At 42.1% G+C, this 23,119-nt stretch overlaps 1 protein-coding gene across 1 annotated transcript in view; it reads left to right on the top strand.

The window, feature by feature from the left end:
- FAM222A (family with sequence similarity 222 member A) overlaps positions 1 to 23,119 on the top strand; it is a 277,470-nt gene that overhangs the window by 131,944 nt on the left and 122,407 nt on the right. Inside the window, exon 2 of the mRNA XM_029619526.1 lies at positions 14,239 to 14,367. Within this exon, the coding sequence (XP_029475386.1) occupies positions 14,286 to 14,367 (82 nt within the window). The 5' untranslated portion in view covers positions 14,239 to 14,285. The remainder of the gene's footprint in view (positions 1 to 14,238; positions 14,368 to 23,119) is intronic.

Consider the following 23,119-nt stretch of genomic DNA (forward strand, 5'->3'; position numbering starts at 1 on the left):
ATTAGTTTTAAATGTGCCCCATGCTAACTTCATAGAGTGTCCCCTAGTCCTTCTATTATTCAAAAGGGCAGATAACCTCAATGTGCATAAATTCAGCATGATGGGTTCCAAGTCCATAGCAAGGAGCTTTCAGAAATCTTAAACACCAGTATCCTCTAAGGAATGAAACAGAAATTGGGTTTAAATAAAAATGTTCCTGGCTCAGTTGAAGGTTAAACAAAATTATCTAAGCAGTTTTTGTTCTGTTTTGCCAATGCTGCAGCTTTTTAAAATGAATGAATGGTCAAGACCTTGGTTTGAAGATTCATTTCTGTTTCAGTGGCACCAGTACTTGGTAAAGTTTATATAGTCCTTAGGGAATGGGGGCAGATACTGGATGTACTATACACCTCCTAAATGGAAAAACATTTCACTAGGGCTGACTGTCTGCTCCAGAGGTTTGGCACACCTTACTGACCTCTGCCCAACCGCCAAACCACGATCAGGAAGCAGGAGCATGGCATCCTTCAGCCGGCTGCGCAGGAATGTGGACTAGTTCTAGCAGCCTTTAGATGCAAGCCAATCCCTAACCGACAACAGAAAATAATTTTTAATTTTGCACGTAAGCGGAGTCCCTTTCTCCTCTATTGCTAAGCGTGTTGATAGCGGGGATACATATTACGGCCAGGATATTCACCGCTCACCGCAGTGTTTATGAAGCGCAGAAAGCGTACGCTGTTCTGTATGGCCATTTGGCGGACGAAAGTTCCAAGTTCCCTGCCCCCAACAGTTTATCGTTTATGGATAAAAAGATTAAAGAAAATGCAAAGTGATTTAAGCTGGGATGGGTCGAATGGTTTGTCAAGGTTAGAATGGAGGCGCAAGGATTTGTAACGGAAAGGTCTCCGCTTTCCTGGCTTTTCCCCTTGAGTGCCACAAACTGGTGATGTTAACGTGCTTGTTATCTTAGGGAGTGGGGGGGGCCTTAAACAGCTGCGTACAGCTGTCTGGCCTGCGTACAAGCTTGATCAGCTCTGCTAAAAACGACTGAATGTCCATTTCGTACGTCACAGTGTGGTTCCCAGTTTTGGCTGTTTTAGATCTGCAGCGGGAGCATGAACTGTGCTGCTACTCCTTCCACAGCAATTATTCTTGGCTCTGGGCAATGCATGTGGGAAAAAAAATTGCTTTAGTGTGGTTTTTATCTTTTCTTGCATCTCATGTTTTGCTGCCTTCTGCTTCCGCCTCTTTATTGTTTCCTTTTTAGTATATTCCCAGCCCTATAAATTTAGAGATCCAATTATACAGCCCCCAAGAATGATGATTTGGATTTCATCTCCGGGAATTTCCCGATTGCGGCTAATGTTATCGACAAATATGGGCATCAAAAAGTTGCTTTTCGTCTCAGTGCACTGCTTACAGTAATGGGAATCGGTTGAAAACAAGCCCTTTATTAAAATGCCCGACTCTGGCCGAGTTTCGCTCCCTTGCACAGAGCTGCCTCAGGGGCAACTAAAAATGGACATACAAACAATTAAAACACATACATATAAATATTAAACCGCATGCATATGAATCATATTATAGATATATAAATAAAAACTGATAATAGACATACATTCATTTTAAGAGACGTGAAATAAAAACAACTACATATATATGTGTATGAGAGTATGTGTGTACTTATGGATACAATACAGTAAATGAAAACATAAATGTATGGCAAAAAAAACAAATGTAAAATATTAATATAAAAACTAAACAGCATATTATTGCAAGAAGATTAGAGATGGTGACTTTGTGTCATAGATGATGTGAAAGTGTAAACAATGGAGTCAATACTGGTTAAAAAACTCATCAAAAATATAATATGTAATGCTTACTTTATTTTACCAGGACTTGATTTGATCAATGCAGGAAATATCGTATAAAATGTGCCTATTTGAACAAAAAAAAAAAAAAAAAAAAAAAAAATATAGTAAAACAATATATACCATAATAGAAAAAAATAACAAAAAAATAAAATGAAAACTAAAAAAAGAAAAAATAGAAAAAATAAATAAACAAATCAAATAAACCAAATCAATTATAAAAATTAAAAAAGGAATTACAAAAAGAAATAAAAAGGATGCAAAATAAAGGTGCATAAAATATTAAAAGGGGTCTACCTTCGGTGCTGATATGTTCTCACTCAAATAGACTTGCTCTAATCAGCATAGTATTGCTGCATAATAGCTGCTTTGAAGTCAAACGTTCTGGATATAACAACTATATTAGATAAGAAATACTATAATGTCATTCGTGAAACACTCTTGAACTGTTCAAATAAATACTCTGCTATTCAATTATGTGATATCACTCATGAAATAGCAATGACTGGCAGACCTAAGGTTGTCACGAAGGACGGCATATTCCTATTTGAAATAACAAATGGCGCTCTGTTTGGAATCATCAACTCGCTGTAAATCTCATGTTGACAGGACTATGCAAATATAGCATATAAACTTATGTTATAACCAGAGACAGCCAATATTGCTACCTGCTAAAGCAAACTAAAAGAAATATAAATTATGCCGAAATGGTACTTACATTTGAATAGACGAGCCGTAACTAAGCTAGTCAAGGGAAGGGACGCCGCGGATGGTGTTTATTTATGCAGGCTCACGCGATATCCAGCTGGATTTTCGCGCCAAAATCATGAAAATAAAATCACTTTTTAAACACTGATTTTTAATCACGAAGATGGTACATGCTGTATTGCCTGTCTCAAAAACCACTCAGATACATGACTGCTAATGAAAATCATAATTCATGCTGTATTTTGAGTTACAAAAGTAAAACAAATCATACAGAATCAAATTGATGCAGGCTCTCGCGATATCTTGCTAGATTTCCGCGCCAAAATTATAAAAACAATAAATAATAGAAACACTCTTAGACAATGAATTCTGATCATTAAAATCGTACATACTGTATCACCTATCTCAGAATCTTCAAGAATCCATAGCTATTAATCAAAATCATGATGCAAGCTGTAAGACTAAAATAAATCATACAGAATGAGATAACTTGCACTGCTATGAATGAACCTGCATTGATGACTCTTAATAAGCTGTCTTATAACTTGATCTAAAAGTATGTGCCTAAAAAAATGTAATCTATGATGGCAGCCCCTAAACTCAAAAAATCAAAATTATAAACCAAAAGAAACAAAATCATAAACCAGTAAAAAAATGAATGAATAAAAAAATAAATACAAAAATAAAAAAATAAAAACAAAAATAAATAGATATAAATGATAAATGAATAAATGAGTATAAAATCAGATTGAGACCATATGTAAAATGAATAACCATATTGACTCCTAAAAAATGCATTAAAAAAAGGTAATTAAAAAACAATGACACAAAGTAATCACAGATACACTCCCAAATCTAATTCACTGTTTAGACCTAATGGTGTCATCGTGTTGAATTCATAAATGAATTTCTGTTCATTCCTAAGGAGTGCACTGTTCAAATCTCCACCTCTCCAATTGGCATTCATCTTTTGTATCACACAAAATTTAAAATCAGTAAATTTGTGACCTGTGTCACTGCAATGTGCTACCATAGGTTTACCCTCTTTTAATCTATTGATTGCGCTCTTATGTTCTATGATCCTACGATTAAACTGTCTAATGGTTTTACCTATGTACCATTTGTTGCAGGGACATATGGCAACATAAATAACTCCTGAGCTTTTGCAATTACTCGTATGGTTGAGCTTGTATATTCTATCTGTGTTTGGAATTTTCAAACTCTGTGTTCTAAGATTTACAATGCACACACTGCAATCACCACAAGGGCTATGTCCTACTGCTTTCTTAGTCTCAATTTGTGGCAAAGGTAAAACTGATGGCGCTAAAAATTCTTTTAAATTTCTCTCTCGTTTATTTGCCACCATGATTTGTCTGTCTTGGAAAACAGGAAGAACTTGTAATATGTGCCAATGTTTCCTGATCACTTGTGTGATACTGTGTGATAAACCAGTGAAGGTAAGTGGACATATAACCTTATCTGTTCTGTTTTTTGTCGCTTGTCTATTTCGAGGTTGTAATAAAGTGGTACGCTGTTGTTGATCTGCTCTCGCGAGACATTCGTTTATGCAATTTTCAGGATAACCTCTCTCAAGAAATCGTTGTTTCATCTGCTCTGATCTCATACCAAAGGTTGTATTGTCTGTACATAGACGTTTTAATCGCAAAAATTGGCTGTAAGGAAGATTGCGTATAAGTGACTTATTATGACAGCTTTCATATAGTAAAAATTTGTTTCTATCGGTTGGTTTTTGATAGATATCTGTTTCGAAACCTCTATGTGTTCTTCTGATCAATATGTCAAGGAAAGGTATTTCTTTAGAATCAAATTGTATCTTTGCCACAATAAAATATTATCTTTAAACTGATGATCTGTTAAAAACATGCTTTCAAAATGAGCCCCCTCTGTTGCCAACCTCTATGTAGCTCATTTTGAAAGCATGTTTTTAACAGATCATCAGTTTAAAGATAATATTTTATTGTGGCAAAGATACATAGATGATGTATTTTTAATTTGGCAAGGTAGTATTGAGGTTTTATTAGAATTTTTAGAATGGCTGAATAGCTTAGATGAAACAACGATTTCTTGAGAGAGGTTATCCTGAAAATTGCATAAACGAATGTCTCGCGAGAGCAGATCAACAACAGCGTACCACTTTATTACAACCTCGAAATAGACAAGCGACAAAAAACAGAACAGATAAGGTTATATGTCCACTTACCTTCACTGGTTTATCACACAGTATCACACAAGTGATCAGGAAACATTGGCACATATTACAAGTTCTTCCTGTTTTCCAAGACAGACAAATCATGGTGGCAAATAAACGAGAGAGAAATTTAAAAGAATTTTTAGCGCCATCAGTTTTACCTTTGCCACAAATTGAGACTAAGAAAGCAGTAGGACATAGCCCTTGTGGTGATTGCAGTGTGTGCATTGTAAATCTTAGAACACAGAGTTTGAAAATTCCAAACACAGATAGAATATACAAGCTCAACCATACGAGTAATTGCAAAAGCTCAGGAGTTATTTATGTTGCCATATGTCCCTGCAACAAATGGTACATAGGTAAAACCATTAGACAGTTTAATCGTAGGATCATAGAACATAAGAGCGCAATCAATAGATTAAAAGAGGGTAAACCTATGGTAGCACATTGCAGTGACACAGGTCACAAATTTACTGATTTTAAATTTTGTGTGATACAAAAGATGAATGCCAATTGGAGAGGTGGAGATTTGAACAGTGCACTCCTTAGGAATGAACAGAAATTCATTTATGAATTCAACACGATGACACCATTAGGTCTAAACAGTGAATTAGATTTGGGAGTGTATCTGTGATTACTTTGTGTCATTGTTTTTTAATTACCTTTTTTTAATGCATTTTTTAGGAGTCAATAGGTCAGTAAAATTACCCCCCACCCGGACGGGCTCAGCCCCGATTGCGCAACCGCTCCGGCAGAACCTAAAACATAAAAACGAAAGAAAAAAAGAAAAAGAAACCGCGCCGAGGCCCGCCCACCTCCCAGCGGCCACCAATCAGAGCCAGCCCCGCTGGGATTTAAACGGGGCTCTGCGGGCGCCATTCCTCCTCTTCTGCCCTTCTATCCTCGCTGGATCCTCGTTGGAGCGCTGCATCGGGGGAAGGCCTGCGCGATCGGCGCCAAGCCCCGTCGGGGGAAGGTCAGTAAAATTACCCCCCACCCGGACGGGCTCAGCCCCGATTGCGCAACCGCTCCGGCAGAACCTAAAACATAAAAACGAAAGAAAAAAAGAAAAAGAAACCGCGCCGAGGCCCGCCCACCTCCCAGCGGCCACCAATCAGAGCCAGCCCCGCTGGGATTTAAACGGGGCTCTGCGGGCGCCATTCCTCCTCTTCTGCCCTTCTATCCTCGCTGGATCCTCGTTGGAGCGCTGCATCGGGGGAAGGCCTGCGCGATCGGCGCCAAGCCCCGTCGGGGGAAGGTCAGTAAAATTACCCCCCACCCGGACGGGCTCAGCCCCGATTGCGCAACCGCTCCGGCAGAACCTAAAACATAAAAACGAAAGAAAAAAAGAAAAAGAAACCGCGCCGAGGCCCGCCCACCTCCCAGCGGCCACCAATCAGAGCCAGCCCCGCTGGGATTTAAACGGGGCTCTGCGGGCGCCATTCCTCCTCTTCTGCCCTTCTATCCTCGCTGGATCCTCGTTGGAGCGCTGCATCGGGGGAAGGCCTGCGCGATCGGCGCCAAGCCCCGTCGGGGGAAGGTCAGTAAAATTACCCCCCCACCCGGACGGGCTCAGCCCCGATTGCGCAACCGCTCCGGCAGAACCTAAAACATAAAAACGAAAGAAAAAAAGAAAAAGAAACCGCGCCGAGGCCCGCCCACCTCCCAGCGGCCACCAATCAGAGCCAGCCCCGCTGGGATTTAAACGGGGCTCTGCGGGCGCCATTCCTCCTCTTCTGCCCTTCTATCCTCGCTGGATCCTCGTTGGAGCGCTGCATCGGGGGAAGGCCTGCGCGATCGGCGCCAAGCCCCGTCGGGGGAAGGTCAGTAAAATTACCCCCCACCCGGACGGGCTCAGCCCCGATTGCGCAACCGCTCCGGCAGAACCTAAAACATAAAAACGAAAGAAAAAAAGAAAAAGAAACCGCGCCGAGGCCCGCCCACCTCCCAGCGGCCACCAATCAGAGCCAGCCCCGCTGGGATTTAAACGGGGCTCTGCTAGGCGCCGCGCGCCGAGCGTCGCGCGCCGAAGGAGCACGACAAAGGGGCCTGCCCCTTTGTGCGCCCCTTAGTGCAGCCCCGCAGGGCAGCACCTCCAACTGTAAATCGAATCAAGAGTTTATTCCCCACTCTCCCAGAGCCAGGCCTCAGGCCCCCTGATAGGAGCTATAGGTCCCCACCCAACATTCTCACAATTCAAGCCTGTTCATTCTTATCCTTCCTCCGTCTGTGGAAGCACCAATCCCGGGACATCCAATTAAACTGGGACACAACCTTTAAAGACACAACAACAAGGAACCACTCGCATACACATTCGACGTCACCAGCTACAATGCAACTCTTTACAATTCCCATTATCCATAATCACATGTGGAGAGCACCTAAGCCCCCTCCCCCACCTCCCATCCAACAACAGAGGCTCAGGCCCATCTTACTGACACCCGTAACACAACTACTTGGCATGTCTTTGATCTCGCTTACCCTATTCAATGCACAATCCATCACCAAGAAAACCCATATCCTCAATGATTTCCTATCAGATTCAAAACCAGACATCTGTGCCATCACAGAAACCTGGCTAAAAGCCTCAGACACTGTCCTAATAAACCAGCTACCCATTCAGATCTACGACTTCCTATCTATTCCTAGAATCAAAAAAAGAGGAGGAGGTCTTCTACTCGCAGCTAGAAAAGGCCTAGGTCTAACCTTGCAGACCTCCAACAACCTAGGAAATATAGAATTCGCCCTATTCAATTCAAAACACCTGACAATCGGACTAATTTACGCTCCTCCCGGAGCACTAGAAGCAGACCCATCACTGATCATAGAACATGCAGCAAAACACCTTAACAGCGGTAAACCAGCAATACTGATGGGAGACTTCAACCTTCACGTCGATGCCCAACCACACTCTACTAACTGCAAAACACTAATCTCCTCCCTCAACCATATGGGCTTTAGACAAATTGTGAAAGAGCCCACTCACAAAGCAGGTCATACCTTAGACCTTATCTTCATTAACGAAGGAATTCTACCCCACACCACTCCCTCCTGCTTACCGGTTCCGTGGACAGACCACCATATCATCTCCTCCGTACTAAAGATCAAGGAGCACCCTCCACAAACAACTCAAACAATTACCATATCCAGCAGGAAACCGTGCACCAGAGATCGCCTCAGTGAATACCTCACCAAAGAACTAGAGCATTTGGACCTATCCGACGCCAACGCGGCCACGTCATCATGGATCAACATCACCAACAAGACTGCAGATCAAGTGTGCCCAATGATGACAAAATCACATAATCCAGAAAAAGACAACAGGAAACCATGGTTCACTCAGGAACTGAAAGCACGCAAACAGGAACTCAGAAGCAAGGAAAACAAATGGCGGAAAAGCCCCTCTAAGACAGCCCTACTTACCTTTAAAGAGTGCCTAAACGCATATAGAAAAGACATCAACAAAACCAAGAAAGAATTCTTCTCCAAAAAGATACACCACTTCATATTCGATTCAAGAGCACTTTTCTCCTACCTATCAGCCCTCACTAAACCATCCACACCCATTATACCAGATGATCAAGCGCTCAACAAAGCCAACGAACTGGCTGACTTCTTTGACAAAAAAATCTCCACTCTTGTCGCCCCCCTCAAGGTTCCCTCACCGCACTCTAATCACTCAGCATCCTACAGCACCCAACCATCGGACTCATCTAACCAACAACCTAATTCTACCCAAGTCACTCTCGATACACTCGAACTCACGTCCACCATAGAAATAGAAAACATCCTCAAGAAGATCAAGCCCTCATCCCATCCTTTGGATCACATCCCCTCCAATCTGCTGAGCTCCATCCCCAACATCATTGCCAAACCAGTGGCAGATATCATCAACTGCTCCCTCACTGAAGGCCATGTCCCTAATCAACTCAAGCTGGCAATGCTTAAGCCTCTCCTCAAAAAACCTAACCTTCCCACTACTGACCCAGCCAACTTCAGACCAATAGCAAACCTACCAATGATCGCCAAAATTATGGAGAAAATTGTAAATAGACAACTTTCAGAATTCCTCGATGATAACAACATCCTCACCACAAACCAATTCGGTTTCCGTAAAACCCGGAACACTGAATCCCTACTAGCTTCACTATCAGACACCATTATATTCAATCTGGAAAAAGGTAAACCCTGCCTCCTCGCTCTACTGGATCTATCCGCAGCGTTTGATACAGTGAGCCATACATGTCTACTTCAGCGTCTTTCAGATATAGGCATTACAGGATCAGCGTTCAAATGGTTCAAATCATTTCTAGATAACAGATACTACAAGGTCAAAGTGAACAACAAAGAGTCTCACCCCATAGAATCCAAGATGGGAGTACCGCAAGGATCCTCACTGTCACCCACACTTTTCAATATCTATCTCCTCCCACTCTGTCACCTACTTACCAATCTCAAGCTTACACATTTTCTTTATGCGGATGACATTCAAATACTCATTCCTATAGCTGAATCCTTACACATAACTATGGCACACTGGAATAAATGCCTCACAGCAATCAATAACCTACTCGCCAGCCTCAACTTGGTACTAAACACGAACAAAACAGAAATCCTACTCATAGCTCCTGAAAATCACTCTCCACCCATCGCTCCAACGGCTAGCCAAGGTCCAGGCACTTCTTCCACCCCACATGTAAGAGACCTGGGTGTACTGCTGGACAATAGTTTCAACTTCATCAAGTTCATAAATAACACCACGAAAGAATGCTTCTTTAAATTGCAGACACTAAAGAAACTAAAACCACTTCTAAACTACAGAGACTTCCGCCTGGTCCTTCAGGCCATCATACTACCAAAACTGGACTACTGCAATTCTCTCCTTCTGGGCCTTCCTGCCTGCACCACCAAACCACTCCAGATGGTAATGAACGCCACGGCCAGAATTCTCTCAAACACCAAAAAAAGGGAACATATCACCCCCATCCTGCAGCAGCTCCATTGGCTACCGATTAAATACAGGATTCACTTTAAAACCATTATGATGATACACAAAGCCCTTCACAACATCGCGCCTCTCAACTTAACTCACCAACTCCAACTTCACACTTCCAAGAAACCAACCAGAAGCGCATACAAGAACCTGCTAATCACCCAGCCGGCAAAAACCTCACTAAGGAAACGTGCATTATCCACAGCGGGCCCCACACTCTGGAATTCACTCCCTCCAGACCTTCGCCTTGAATCCTGCCATAACACATTCAAAAAGAAACTAAAGACTTGGTTCTTCACACAAGCATTCCCGGAGAACTAAGTGCAGGTTGAGCTGATACTTTATCAGTTTAACCTCTGACCAGACCCACTTGTTGTCCATAAGTTCTTGTCCGGACCCACCTGTTGTCCATTAATTCTTGAAGAGCTCATCATTGAATCTTAATCTACCCAGATTGTTTACTGTAATCTCCTCAAATCTCCTCTAATCTTCACTGTATCTGTTAAAATGTTAAATGTATTTATATTGTTATTTAAATGTTATTTGTTACAATGTAAGCCACCCACGTGGCGACAGTTTTTATTTCACTGTACACCGGTGTGATATGTATTTTATACAGGAACGTCGGTTTATAAAAACTAAAAATAAATAAATAAATAAATATGGTTATTCATTTTACATATGGTCTCAATCTGATTTTATACTCATTTATTCATTTATCATTTATATCTATTTATTTTTGTTTTTATTTTTTTATTTTTTTATTTATTTTTTTATTCATTCATTTTTTTACTGGTTTATGATTTTGTTTCTTTTGGTTTATAATTTTGATTTTTTGAGTTTAGGGGCTGCCATCATAGATTACATTTTTTTAGGCACATACTTTTAGATCAAGTTATAAGACAGCTTATTAAGAGTCATCAATGCAGGTTCATTCATAGCAGTGCAAGTTATCTCATTCTGTATGATTTATTTTAGTCTTACAGCTTGCATCATGATTTTGATTAATAGCTATGGATTCTTGAAGATTCTGAGATAGGTGATACAGTATGTACGATTTTAATGATCAGAATTCATTGTCTAAGAGTGTTTCTATTATTTATTGTTTTTATAATTTTGGCGCGGAAATCTAGCAAGATATCGCGAGAGCCTGCATCAATTTGATTCTGTATGATTTGTTTTACTTTTGTAACTCAAAATACAGCATGAATTATGATTTTCATTAGCAGTCATGTATCTGAGTGGTTTTTGAGACAGGCAATACAGCATGTACCATCTTCGTGATTAAAAATCAGTGTTTAAAAAGTGATTTTATTTTCATGATTTTGGCGCGAAAATCCAGCTGGATATCACGTGAGCCTGCATAAATAAACACCATCCGCGGCGTCCCTTCCCTTGACTAGCTTAGTTACGGCTCGTCTATTCAAATGTAAGTACCATTTCGGCATAATTTATATTTCTTTTAGTTTGCTTTAGCAGGTAGCAATATTGGCTGTCTCTGGTTATAACATAAGTTTATATGCTATATTTGCATAGTCCTGTCAACATGAGATTTACAGCGAGTTGATGATTCCAAACAGAGCGCCATTTGTTATTTCAAATAGGAATATGCCGTCCTTCGTGACAACCTTAGGTCTGCCAGTCATTGCTATTTCATGAGTGATATCACATAATTGAATAGCAGAGTATTTATTTGAACAGTTCAAGAGTGTTTCACGAATGACATTATAGTATTTCTTATCTAATATAGTTGTTATATCCAGAACGTTTGACTTCAAAGCAGCTATTATGCAGCAATACTATGCTGATTAGAGCAAGTCTATTTGAGTGAGAACATATCAGCACCGAAGGTAGACCCCTTTTGATATTTTATGCACCTTTATTTTGCATCCTTTTTATTTCTTTTTGTAATTCCTTTTTTAATTTTTATAATTGATTTGGTTTATTTGATTTGTTTATTTATTTTTTCTATTTTTTCTTTTTTTAGTTTTCATTTTATTTTTTTGTTATTTTTTTCTATTATGGTATATATTGTTTTACTATATTTTTTTTTTTTTTGTTCAAATAGGCACATTTTATACGATATTTCCTGCATTGATCAAATCAAGTCCTGGTAAAATAAAGTAAGCATTACATATTATATTTTTGATGAGTTTTTTAACCAGTATTGACTCCATTGTTTACACTTTCACATCATCTATGACACAAAGTCACCATCTCTAATCTTCTTGCAATAATATGCTGTTTAGTTTTTATATTAATATTTTACATTTGTTTTTTTTGCCATACATTTATGTTTTCATTTACTGTATTGTATCCATAAGTACACACATACTCTCATACACATATATATGTAGTTGTTTTTATTTCACGTCTCTTAAAATGAATGTATGTCTATTATCAGTTTTTATTTATATATCTATAATATGATTCATATGCATGCGGTTTAATATTTATATGTATGTGTTTTAATTGTTTGTATGTCCATTTTTAGTTGCCCCTGAGGCAGCTCTGTGCAAGGGAGCGAAACTCGGCCAGAGTCGGGCATTTTAATAAAGGGCTTGTTTTCAACCGATTCCTATTGTCGTCACTGCTATACAGCTCACTGGATCGGCTACCGCTTTGCTTTTTGGGTCCTGCTTACAGTAATGGCCAGACCTAGAATTGATAACAAAATATCAGTTTGCTTATTTTTTCCTGGTCTTAATTCCTCTTGAAATTTTGTTTTTAATAGTGCAAATGGTTTGTTTTGTGCTTTCAGTATTTATAATGGGTTTTAGGGTTTTGTTTTTTTTAAATTATCTTTCCAGAATCCACGCTGCCACGGTTTGTGCTCTTTTTGATGGACGTTGGTCAGTGAAGTGATTATGTGAGCTTCTGGTGCAGGTTAGAACAGGAGTCGCTGATTTGCTTCGTCTGTCGGTAGTGGGAACAACGACATGGAAAGCACTTTCACAAAACCTCAAACAAAAAGGCACTTTGATTTTGTGTGTGTCAACACTTGCTACATCAACATTTTTTTTTCTTCTACAACTGGACGTGAATTATACTTTGGTGCAGTGCTGATTTGGAGAGGCTGACATGGATAGATAGCCAGGGGGAGTATGAGACAGGAGAGGGAAGGCTGGGATGGGGGGAGTATGAGAAGGAGAGGGAAGGCTGGGATGGGGGGAGTATGAGAAGGAGAGGGAAGGCTGGGATGGGGGGAGTATGAGACAGGAGAGGGAAGGCTGGGATGGGGGGAGTATGAGACAGGAGAGGGAAGGCTGGGATGGGGGGAGTATGAGACAGGAGAGGGAAGGCTGGGATGGAGGGAGTATGAGACAGGAGAGGGAAGGCTGGGATGGAGTAATTGAGGAATAAGATGTGAAATAGGATGAAAGGTAAAAAAGATACAGAATGAAGTGCTGTTTCATAGAAGAAAGGAAAGAGAGGGAGAAATGACAAGTAAGAGAAACAATGTCAAAAGGAAAAGGAGAGTCTTAGAAGGAAAAATTAAAATGGAGAAGCCAGAAGATGAGGAGAAAGGACATTGAGGTGGGGAAAAGGACAATTGTTTTTTTATTTTCAATTTAAATATCTGAATATGTGACTCTGGAAGTTTGAAATTATTGTATATGTATTTTCTTTAAATTGTAGCATTATAGAGTTTCTTCTCAGGGCTGATACGGCCCAAGTGTTAGTTTTCCTGGGACGTCAGCCTCCCTCTGCTATGACGCTCCTCCTTCCCCTTCACTGATGCTCCCTGCGCTCCTCAATCCTGCCCCCCTTGCTGAAGCAGCTACAACGTGCCTCACTGCCACTCTTCTTTACTTCACTGCTGTTTCTGCTCAGCCCATGGTCCTGGCTGTGAGCGGTGGCAATGCCACAACCTAACTTCATCCTGGGCACACTTCCAAAGGAAGAGGGCCGCTCACAGTCCCCGCATCCGGGCCCCTGGCTATCGCTCAGGGTCCATTTAAGGAGCTAAGCAGATGTGTTAGCAGTGCTGGAGGCACTGGGAGGGGGAGGGGGTGGTGGTGTACACAGCAATGGAGGGCCCAGCAGGAGTCCCCAGCATCTGGATGGGAGATTGGGCACCATCCTCAGGGGGCTGGCAGGCCGCCAAATCTTGAAGTCACAGGGTACAGCTAGCAACCTCGCACCAGCCCTGGTCAGAAGGTGGTCATTGACGCTTTCAGTCTTCTGCAACAAGTTTTATTTGAATAAATAAGTTTGCTGACCAGGCAAGACAGATGAATTCAAATGTCTTGCAACTGGTCCCAGAGACACAGGGACGTGAGTAACTTGTGACTGAGTGGCAGTGGTGAGACTTATTTAAACTCATGTCCCAGGTGCTTCCCCAGAATTATATACTGGTGCTCCTGTCCTGTATTTAAATGAGGCCGTGCTGTGCTGTGCTACTCGATGGATGTGAAATGTCTGCTGACATCCCAGTGGTCCATAATGTTTCTGATCTCCCTTTCTTTTCTTTCCAGCTGAACAGTCTGCAGTGGTGACTGTCCCTGCATCAGACGCCTGAACCATGCTGGCCTGCCTTCAGAGATCCCAGAACCCTCCAGCTCAGCACCTGGTTTGCCCGAGCAAGGCACTGGAGCCACGGAAATGTAAGTTACAATGCCTCATGCTTAGTGCCTGTGTCGTCAGATGCTTGAGGGACTTGCAATGAATGGCAGGGGAAGGTGGGCCTCATTACTTCTTGGGACTGTGTCCTTCCCCTGAACACCTTAAGTATGCGATATGAAATCCATAGATGTTTTCTGCCAGATTCAAGTCACTTGGGAAGGTGACATGAAGAAACAGGTTTTCACTGTGTCTTGGAGCAGGTTCCCAGGCTTTTCCTGTGTCTGCCTTCCTTGCAAACTCGAACCTGTAGCTCCAAACCAAGGAGAATAAGAGGGAAGATGGGAGAAAAAGAAATCCTTCAAACATCTCTGCTTCCATTGTAGGGGGGTGGTTGGCTGCTTATTCCTTTGATTAGCCTTGTCTCTCTCGAGAGTGATAGTTATTTAAAATGATAGCGAAAAGGAGCAGGAGAATTGGGGGCAGTAATCCCAAAGAACAAGAGATGAGCAAATTGCGTGTGGGTTGACTTGGGTTGATTTGATAATAGGAACCTCCAGAAAGTTACCAAGATGTCTGTAAACCATGAAAGCAGACAATGCGCCATCACCCGCTCTTAAGAATCCTAAAATATCTCTAACCCTTTCTCCCCCCCCATAATTGCTTTTTCCATTTTGCTAAAGCTCTTCTGTGTTTGATGAGCTGGGATTCAGATAAGCTGTAAACTAGTTACATTAAAATGAGTTCTAAAGGTCACTGTGGTAAAGCACCTGTCTCCACCAGCCTTTGTCTCTCAATTCAACCCGTGATTAAATGTATATTTAATGAGCCTGCTTTAAGCAGGCTCATTTGACCTCTCAGACTAGGAAAGACGCATTAAGATTCACAAGTGATGAATGGATGTTTTAAGGAAGGAGCGGATATTTTCTCTTGCTTGGGTCTCGATTTAGGTTTTTAAACATTTCAGGCTGAAGACCGATCAAATGCTTAAAGGGAAACCGTTCTGTGCGATGTGATTATGTGAAAACGTGCACACACTCCAGCGATAATCTACCTGTCAAATTAATAATGTAACTAAGTCATCGTTATTAAAGTTGTAAACTGTTCCCTGTGGCCTCTGTAAGCCAGTAGAAGCAGCCACATTCAGAAGTTGCTCGTCTGGAACGGGGCTGTTGGATTTCTTTTGAGCGGGGCATGCACAGTCCCTTTGTGACATCACAATCTGACCCAGCGAGTGGAAGGTCACGTGCCCACGCTCCTTTTAGTTCTTGTTCATAGAGATTCAGAGGAAGAATTTCAGATATGTAGGGCCAGTGCAACGAGGTGTGCACGCAGCTGCGCAAACATGGCGGCGCGCTCAGTTGTGAGCACTGCTTTACTCCTGATTTTAACAAGGAGGTTGGCAGACGAATGTGAGTAAAACTGTGCACACAGCTTGGTGCTCTTCCATGCAAATCCCATGTTAATCCAGGCATTTGCTATTTATTACTCCCCAATGCAGAGAGGTTGTGTAGGCTTAATTCATGTTTTCTTGACACTAGAAATTTAACTCCTGGTGAGCTTTAGAGTAAAGTTGACGGGACTAGTGTTAGTCTATGGAGCCTGAAGCCAAAATTCGTAGTTTGGGGAGGACCTGTATGTGGGATTTGTGTAAAAAATCCAATGTGCTTTCAAATTGTGTTTTCTGTGCATAAGACATTTTATACATGCTAAGCATGTCTTTTTCTCATTTTTGGGATGGCATGCTTTTTCAACACCCAGTGTATTAGCATACCATTAGTTTACTGCAGTAGGTGTTAACTTGTTTTTTTTTTTTTAGTGCACAAGTAAAGAAAATGCACAGAAATTCAATGAACATATTTTTTACTTCTTATTACATTAGTCATAGTGGCTTAATTGTACTGTACGTTTTTTAAATGACACAAACCGCATATTGCTACTTCCCATATGTGTAGAAGTACTGCCCAGGATGCAGTTGATCCATTTTCCTTTAAGCTTTTGTGCTCAGAGTAGGAGGATCCAAAGTCATCTGCTAACATGAAGGAGCTGGATATTCATTTTTCAGATTCAGTTTTTCTGCCACCTGTATGAGCTGTTACTATCAATTCAATCAGGTCTTTGCAAACATACTTAAGGGGGGGTGGGCAGTCCAGTGCCTCGGTGAAGCGCCGCCGCGTGAAGGGCCCAGGTTTGATAACCATAACAGTTGTTCCTCACACCGGCGGAGGAGAGTCGTATGATCATTAAGGGGGTCACACCTGGTGGCTGGATTTACCGCCCATGATCTAGGGTTCCGGAGAGAGCACTGGTGCTTGGCTCTCAGCTTCAGGACTGCGGGAGGGAGGGTGTATTAAAATAAGGAAAAAAATCCCCAGTTAGTGTGAATGAATTCTCATGGTGCCAGGTTCTCAGAACTCGGCAATTCTGTTCAACATCTACATGCTTCCTCTATGCAAACTACTATCAGATCTAGGAATCGCCTTCTACCTATACGCTGACGACATCCAGTTCTCCATACCATGCACCGAATCTGCTGAAAATACAGCACTGACACTCTCGACACACATGAAGACAATACAATATGAACTATCCCAACTCAAACTAACTCTGAATACCAAAAAAACTGAAATCCTACTGCTAAGGAGAAACCCACCCATAGTAACACCCCAGCCACTAGACCTGGGTAACTTTAAAATTACACCCTCTGACCAAGTACAGGACTTAGGAATGCAGATAGATAAAAGCCTAACCATGGAAAAGCACATAAATTAATTAATTAAAACGGGCTATGCGAAACTGCACCTGCTACATAAACTGAAACCATTGCTGACTCATGAAGACTTCTGCACGGTCCTGCAAACCTTCATCTTGTTTAATATAGACTACTGTAATTCTCTTTTACTAGGAGTACCTAGCTGTCTACTAAAAAAGCTACAACTTCTACAAAATGCCTCAGCAAGGCTGTTATTAGGATCAAGAAAATGTGATCACGTCACACACTCACTGATACTTCTACATTGGCTACCTGTACAATCCCTAATTCACTACAAAGTATTAACACTAATACATACAACCATACATTCTGATAACCCAGTCCTGGCTCCATAGGATTACAACCATATAAACCACAGAGACTGCTAAGATCTCAGAATAGAGGATTATTAGCTGTGCCAACATTACTGAATTCTCATCTAACAAAATTAAGAGACCGAGTGTCCTCCATAGCTGGCCCAATACTAGAACTCACTACCTGAGACACGACGACTGACCCCAGAAAGAAAGAAATTCAAAAATGAACTGAAAACATGGTTATTTAAAAATGCCTATAACCTACCTTAAAACTGACCTAAAATCAGAGCAAACACCAATAAGGACAACTTAAAACTACCTGTGCTCAGAACAAGCACCAACAAGGTCAAAGACATTAATAAACTAATAGAACTAAATAGTCCATCATACCCCAACGTTGTCAAAATAACACATCTGAAACATATCCTATAGTCCACTACCCTCTTATCCCAGCACCTTAGTTAAAACACTAGAACACCCCATAGATCTATATCTCAATTGAGTAAATAAAGTTACTGTTCATGCCGATGTATAGTATGTATGTTATGTATTTACATTAAGTCATGCCATAATGGGGTAGATTTTAAAAGGAGCGTGGCGCACGCACATATACACCCGATTTTATAACATGCGTTCGCAGTCACACACATGTTATAAAATCCAGGGTCGGCGTGCGCAAGGGGGTGCACAATTGTGCACCTTGCGCACACCGAGCCATGCTGGCTTCCTCCGTTCCCTCCCAGGCCTGAGAGGGAACTTCCCTTCCCCCTAGCCTGACCTTCCTACCCCTTCCCCAACCTTCCCCCCCCAGCCCTACTCTAACCCCCCCCCCCAATCTTTATTTTATCTTTTGCGCCTGCCAGCCAATTGCCGGCACACGATCTCTGACAGAGCGGCAAATGACAGCTGTGCCAGGAGCTGCTGACCTTGCCCCGCCCCTGGATTGCCCCAGACCGCCCCTTTTTTTCAAGCCCCAGGATTTATACGCGTCCTGGGGTTTTACATGCGCCGCCGGGACTTTTGAAAATAGGCCCGGCGCGCGTAACCCCCCTACGCATGTAAATCCTCCTGGATTTATGCGCGTAGGTCTTTGAAAATCTGCCCCAATATGTATGTTATGCTGTAAACCGTTCTGATCTTTATTTGGAACAACGATATTTAAAACAATTAAATATATTTTATTTTATTTTATTTATATTTATCAGCATACACCTTCTTTCAAGTTTACTAAGCTTGGAGCACTACATTTTTTAATAAACTGTTAATGTTTTTGGATCTAACTTGTACCGTCTCATTGGGGTATCAGTATGGGCCAGAATGTTTTGGCAGCCAATCACATTATAGGGATTCTTTCTCTACTCTGTGCCTTGGATAAGACTGAGAAGCTTTTTTTGTGACATAGTAGAGGTTGGCAGATAAAGATCATTTTTCCTATTCATGCCTCTTCTAGCTGAGGATATCTCCCAGCTTTCATGTTGACTGCCTACACTATTCTAGTGGTAGCCATCACCCTTCCTCCCCACAGCCATCTGCCATACCAGCTTGACTGTCTCTGCAGAATGTCACTCCAACTCCCTAGCTGGGAAAATGCAGTCAAGTCAGCCTGAAGCCCAAGCTTGGAAATTTGTCACGTCCATGGAAGGATATACCGTAACTCAGCATGTACCAAAGCTTCACTGCTGTTTTATTTTGGTTGATCTTGCCTCCTCTTCTTGGGATCCTCATGCAGCTGTACCATTGTCTTCTCTCAACTTTTTTGGGGGGACCCTTTACTAATCTGTGTGATTGTGCATTTAGAATTTGGGATTTTCTCCAAAATCCAATCCCTTTTCGCCCTGCCCTGCCCTCACCTCACACATTTCTTTTACTTACTGCTCCCCCACTTGCTATTAGTGCTCTCCTTTGTAGCTGTCCAAAACATAGTGCCCACCGCACGGGGATTCTTGCATAACAAGTGTCCGATAGAATAACAGAGCTGAGCTGTCCCGGTGGCTGTGGATCATCTCTTATAACCGGAACAGATGTAAAACAGGGGAGGGGGAGGGAATCCCCAGGTGGTTGCAGTTAAAGGCTCGGGACACTGGTTCCCTTGTCTGGATCTGAGTGAGCTAGAAGTCCAAAGAAGCAGGAGGAAACTGCCAAATCCAACCAAAATACAGAAAAATAACAGAGCTCACCTCTGTGGTGAACAAATGAATGGAATCGCTGCTAAAACAGAGGATAGTGCATATTTGGAAATCAATGGTGTTACCAGATCTAAATCTTGTCAGATGAATCTGATCAATTTCTTTGATTGGGTGACCAGGGAGTTGGATCAAGGGAGAGCGCTAGACGTTGCGTACTTGGATGTCAGCAAGGCCTTTGACACGGTTCCGCACAGAAGACTTATAAATAAATTGTGCGCTCTTGTTATGCATCCTAGAGTGACTGACTGGGTTAGAAACTGGCTGAACGGGAGGCGACAAAGGGTCGTGGTAAATGGAGTTTGCTCTGAAGAGGGAGGTGTACCTGAGGGATTGGTTTCTAGCAGTGTGCCTCAGGGATTGGTCCTTGGACCGGTTCTTTTCAACATTTTTATGAGCGACATAACGGAAAGAAAGTCAGGAAAGGCTTGTCTTTTTGCCGATGATACCAAAATCTGTAACAAGGTGGACAGTCAGGAAGGTGTGGAAAACATGAAGAGGGATCCAGCGAAGCTTGAGGAATGGTCTAAGGTCTGACAGCCTTGAGTTAATGCTAAAAAAAAATGCAGAGTAATGCATTTAGGATGCAAAAACCCTGGTGAGACCCTTACTTGGAAAAATGTGTACAATTCTGGAGATTGCACCTTCAAAAGGATATAAACAGGATGGAGTTGGTCCAGAGAGTGGCTACTAAAATGGTCAGTAGTCTTCTAAAGCAGTGGGTCTCAATCTTTTTTCTGACATGACACACCGGACAGTTGATGCTCACGTGCGTGAAACATTGCACACTACATTAAACAGCTATACTAAAAAAAAAAAAAAGAAATCCTAGATATTTTATTGTTGAAAATGATGCAGGAGAAAAATAACATATTTTTTAATTTCAATAACTGCTTATACAATATCATTATTCAATATTTTTTCACAAAAATTGTAATCTTTGCTTTCTGCATCAGTGAGAAATCTGGGATTGATTTGCATACGCAGCACATAGTTTTCGATACAGACAAACTCTCATACATTTTACTGTCAAACTCAGAAAGTTCTGACTTCTTCTGGAGTTTATACAAAGCAGAGTTAGGAATTTTCCCCTTTCAGCTCACCATATAAAAAATATATTAAAATTCTGGTATCCCTTCAACAGTAGTACTTCAAAATCCTTTCCCTGCCAGGCGCTTTGTGAAATAACATGAAAACCTGCTAAAAAGGCATTTAGAAATGATATAGACCACCAGCCATACCGTAAGAGTACTAACATCCAGGTCTTGAACAGGAACAACCTTACCTATGAAAAAGCAAGGCTGCAAATATAGAACACAGTACACTTTCTCCTGGAGAAACAAAGCAAGCCAGACTGCTCTAGATCCCTCCACAGAATCTACATCCTAGTTAGCAGAATCCCTCACCTCTGTCAAACATGGGGAATGCAGACTGAGTCTTATCTAATACAGAACAAAAGACCATAAATTATAAACAAGCATACAGAGAAAAACTGAAACTCTAAGGGGGGGGGGGAGGGTGGCGGGATGGTGGGGGCAGGGTTCAGCATGCCTACAGCATTTCTGGCTTGGACTGGTGATGGCAGTGATTGCCAGTGTTGAGGGAAAAGCAGCAACAGGGAGTGGTGATGAGAAATTGTACGTACCAGCTCCTTACTCTGCACTCTTCTCAAGCAGCAAGCACATGTGGCTGTTATAGAAAGCACAGGCTTGCTATGACAAAGTTTTGGTGTCACACCTTCCACTCCTTGGTGACACACCAGTGTGACCATGAAAGGGTTACATGCACAGGAGATAAGCCTTTTTCAATGGAAAGGAGGCTCTAGAATGAGGGGTCATGTGATGAAGTTGAGAGGGGGTAGACTCAGAAGGGTATTGGATGCAAGGAACAGGTTCCCAGTGGAACTGGTGGAGACAAAAACAGTATCTGAATTCAAGAAACTGTTGCGTGTCCCGGCCGCAGCAGGTCTGCGACCGGGCCTACTCACCTCTGGTGCCTGGCTTCCAGAACTGGCCCGTCCTCCCTGGCGGCGGTGGGCAGCCTCCTGCGCTCCCGCACCCCCGCTGCCTCCTCAGGCGCTCCCCGTTCCTCTGCGGACCCCTCCGGCTCCCGGTGGGTCTCCCCACATGTGCCATGGGGAGATACCGCCATCCTGTGTCCTGCCTCTTCCTAGACTACTATAAATTGCTGGTGCTTAGAAGACTAAAACCACTACTTGAGATGAATGTCTTTCGCTCTGTATTACAGGCATTAATTTTCTCCTCTTTGGATTATTGCAATTCCTTACTGCTGGGTCTCCCACAAACCACTTTTCGCCCATTACAGGTACTTCAGAACTCTGCGGCCAGAGTCCTGACAAACTGCAGAAAACACGACCATATTACGCCCATTTTGATAAATTTGCATTGGCTCCCAATCACACAAAGAATTTTTTACAAAACTTGCTGTTTGCTCTATAAAGCAATTTATGGCCAAAAAATTGACTGGCTGAATTTTACCATTCGATTACATACCCCTCATAGAACTTTAAGATCTGCTAATAAAGGATTACTCCAGATTCCATCCGTAAATACTGCCCATCTTACTTTAGTATGTGAGAGAATTATCTCTATTGCAGGACCCACTCTCTGGAATACCTTGCCAGCTGAACTAAGACTCGAAATCGAGTTTAAAAATTTTTTTAAAAGCCTTGAAGACCTGGCTTTTTGAACAAGCCTATTCAGCCAATCTAAGAAAAGACTAATAATAATAAGATATTAAGATCTACAATCTTATTTTATGTCTATACTGTCTTTCTAGAAAATTGACTCCTTTCCCCCTTTTAATGTAAGAGTTTTATTGTATTTATAATTTTCGATGTATACCTTGTGTTTTATGTTTTACCTCTTGTGATGATTTATACGAATGACGGTATACAAAATTTTTTAAATAAATAAATAGGTGCACACGCACCTGCCCTGTCAGCCTTTAAAGGGCCACGGTGAGGAAACTAACTTGTGGCCCCAGACGATGACATCATTGGGCCCTGCTATTTAAGGCAGGGCCCGCTACTCATTCCTTGCCTTGGCAACAGGTCTCCACGCTAGTCATGTACTCGTTGCTCATTCCTGATTTAATTCCTGGTTCCTGTTCCTGACTCTGTTCCTGGTTCCTACCTAGCCTTTGCCTTGGACTGATTACCGGATTTGACCCTTGCTTCATTGGATCACGCTCAAGGCTGATTACTGGCTTTGACCCTTGCTTCGTTGGACCACGCTCAGGACTGATTACTGGCTTTGACCCTTGCTTTGTTGGACTACGCTCTGGACTGATTATTGGCTTTGCCCCTTGTTTCGTTGGACTACGCATTGGACATTACTGGCTTTGACCCTTGCTCTGCTGTACCTCGCCTAGCTCTGCCGCCTGCCCTGACTCCAGCCTGTTCCTGATCTCGCCTCTGGTATCTCCTTGGACTTGCCTTGTTGGGCTTCAGCCCTCTACTGCCCAGACGTCACCTATCCTTGTTCTCTGGCCTGTCATTGCTGCCCGGGTCTCTGGATCCCTG

The sequence above is a fragment of the Rhinatrema bivittatum genome, chromosome 11, assembly GCF_901001135.1.
Source record: "Rhinatrema bivittatum chromosome 11, aRhiBiv1.1, whole genome shotgun sequence".
NCBI lineage: Eukaryota > Metazoa > Chordata > Amphibia > Gymnophiona > Rhinatrematidae > Rhinatrema > Rhinatrema bivittatum.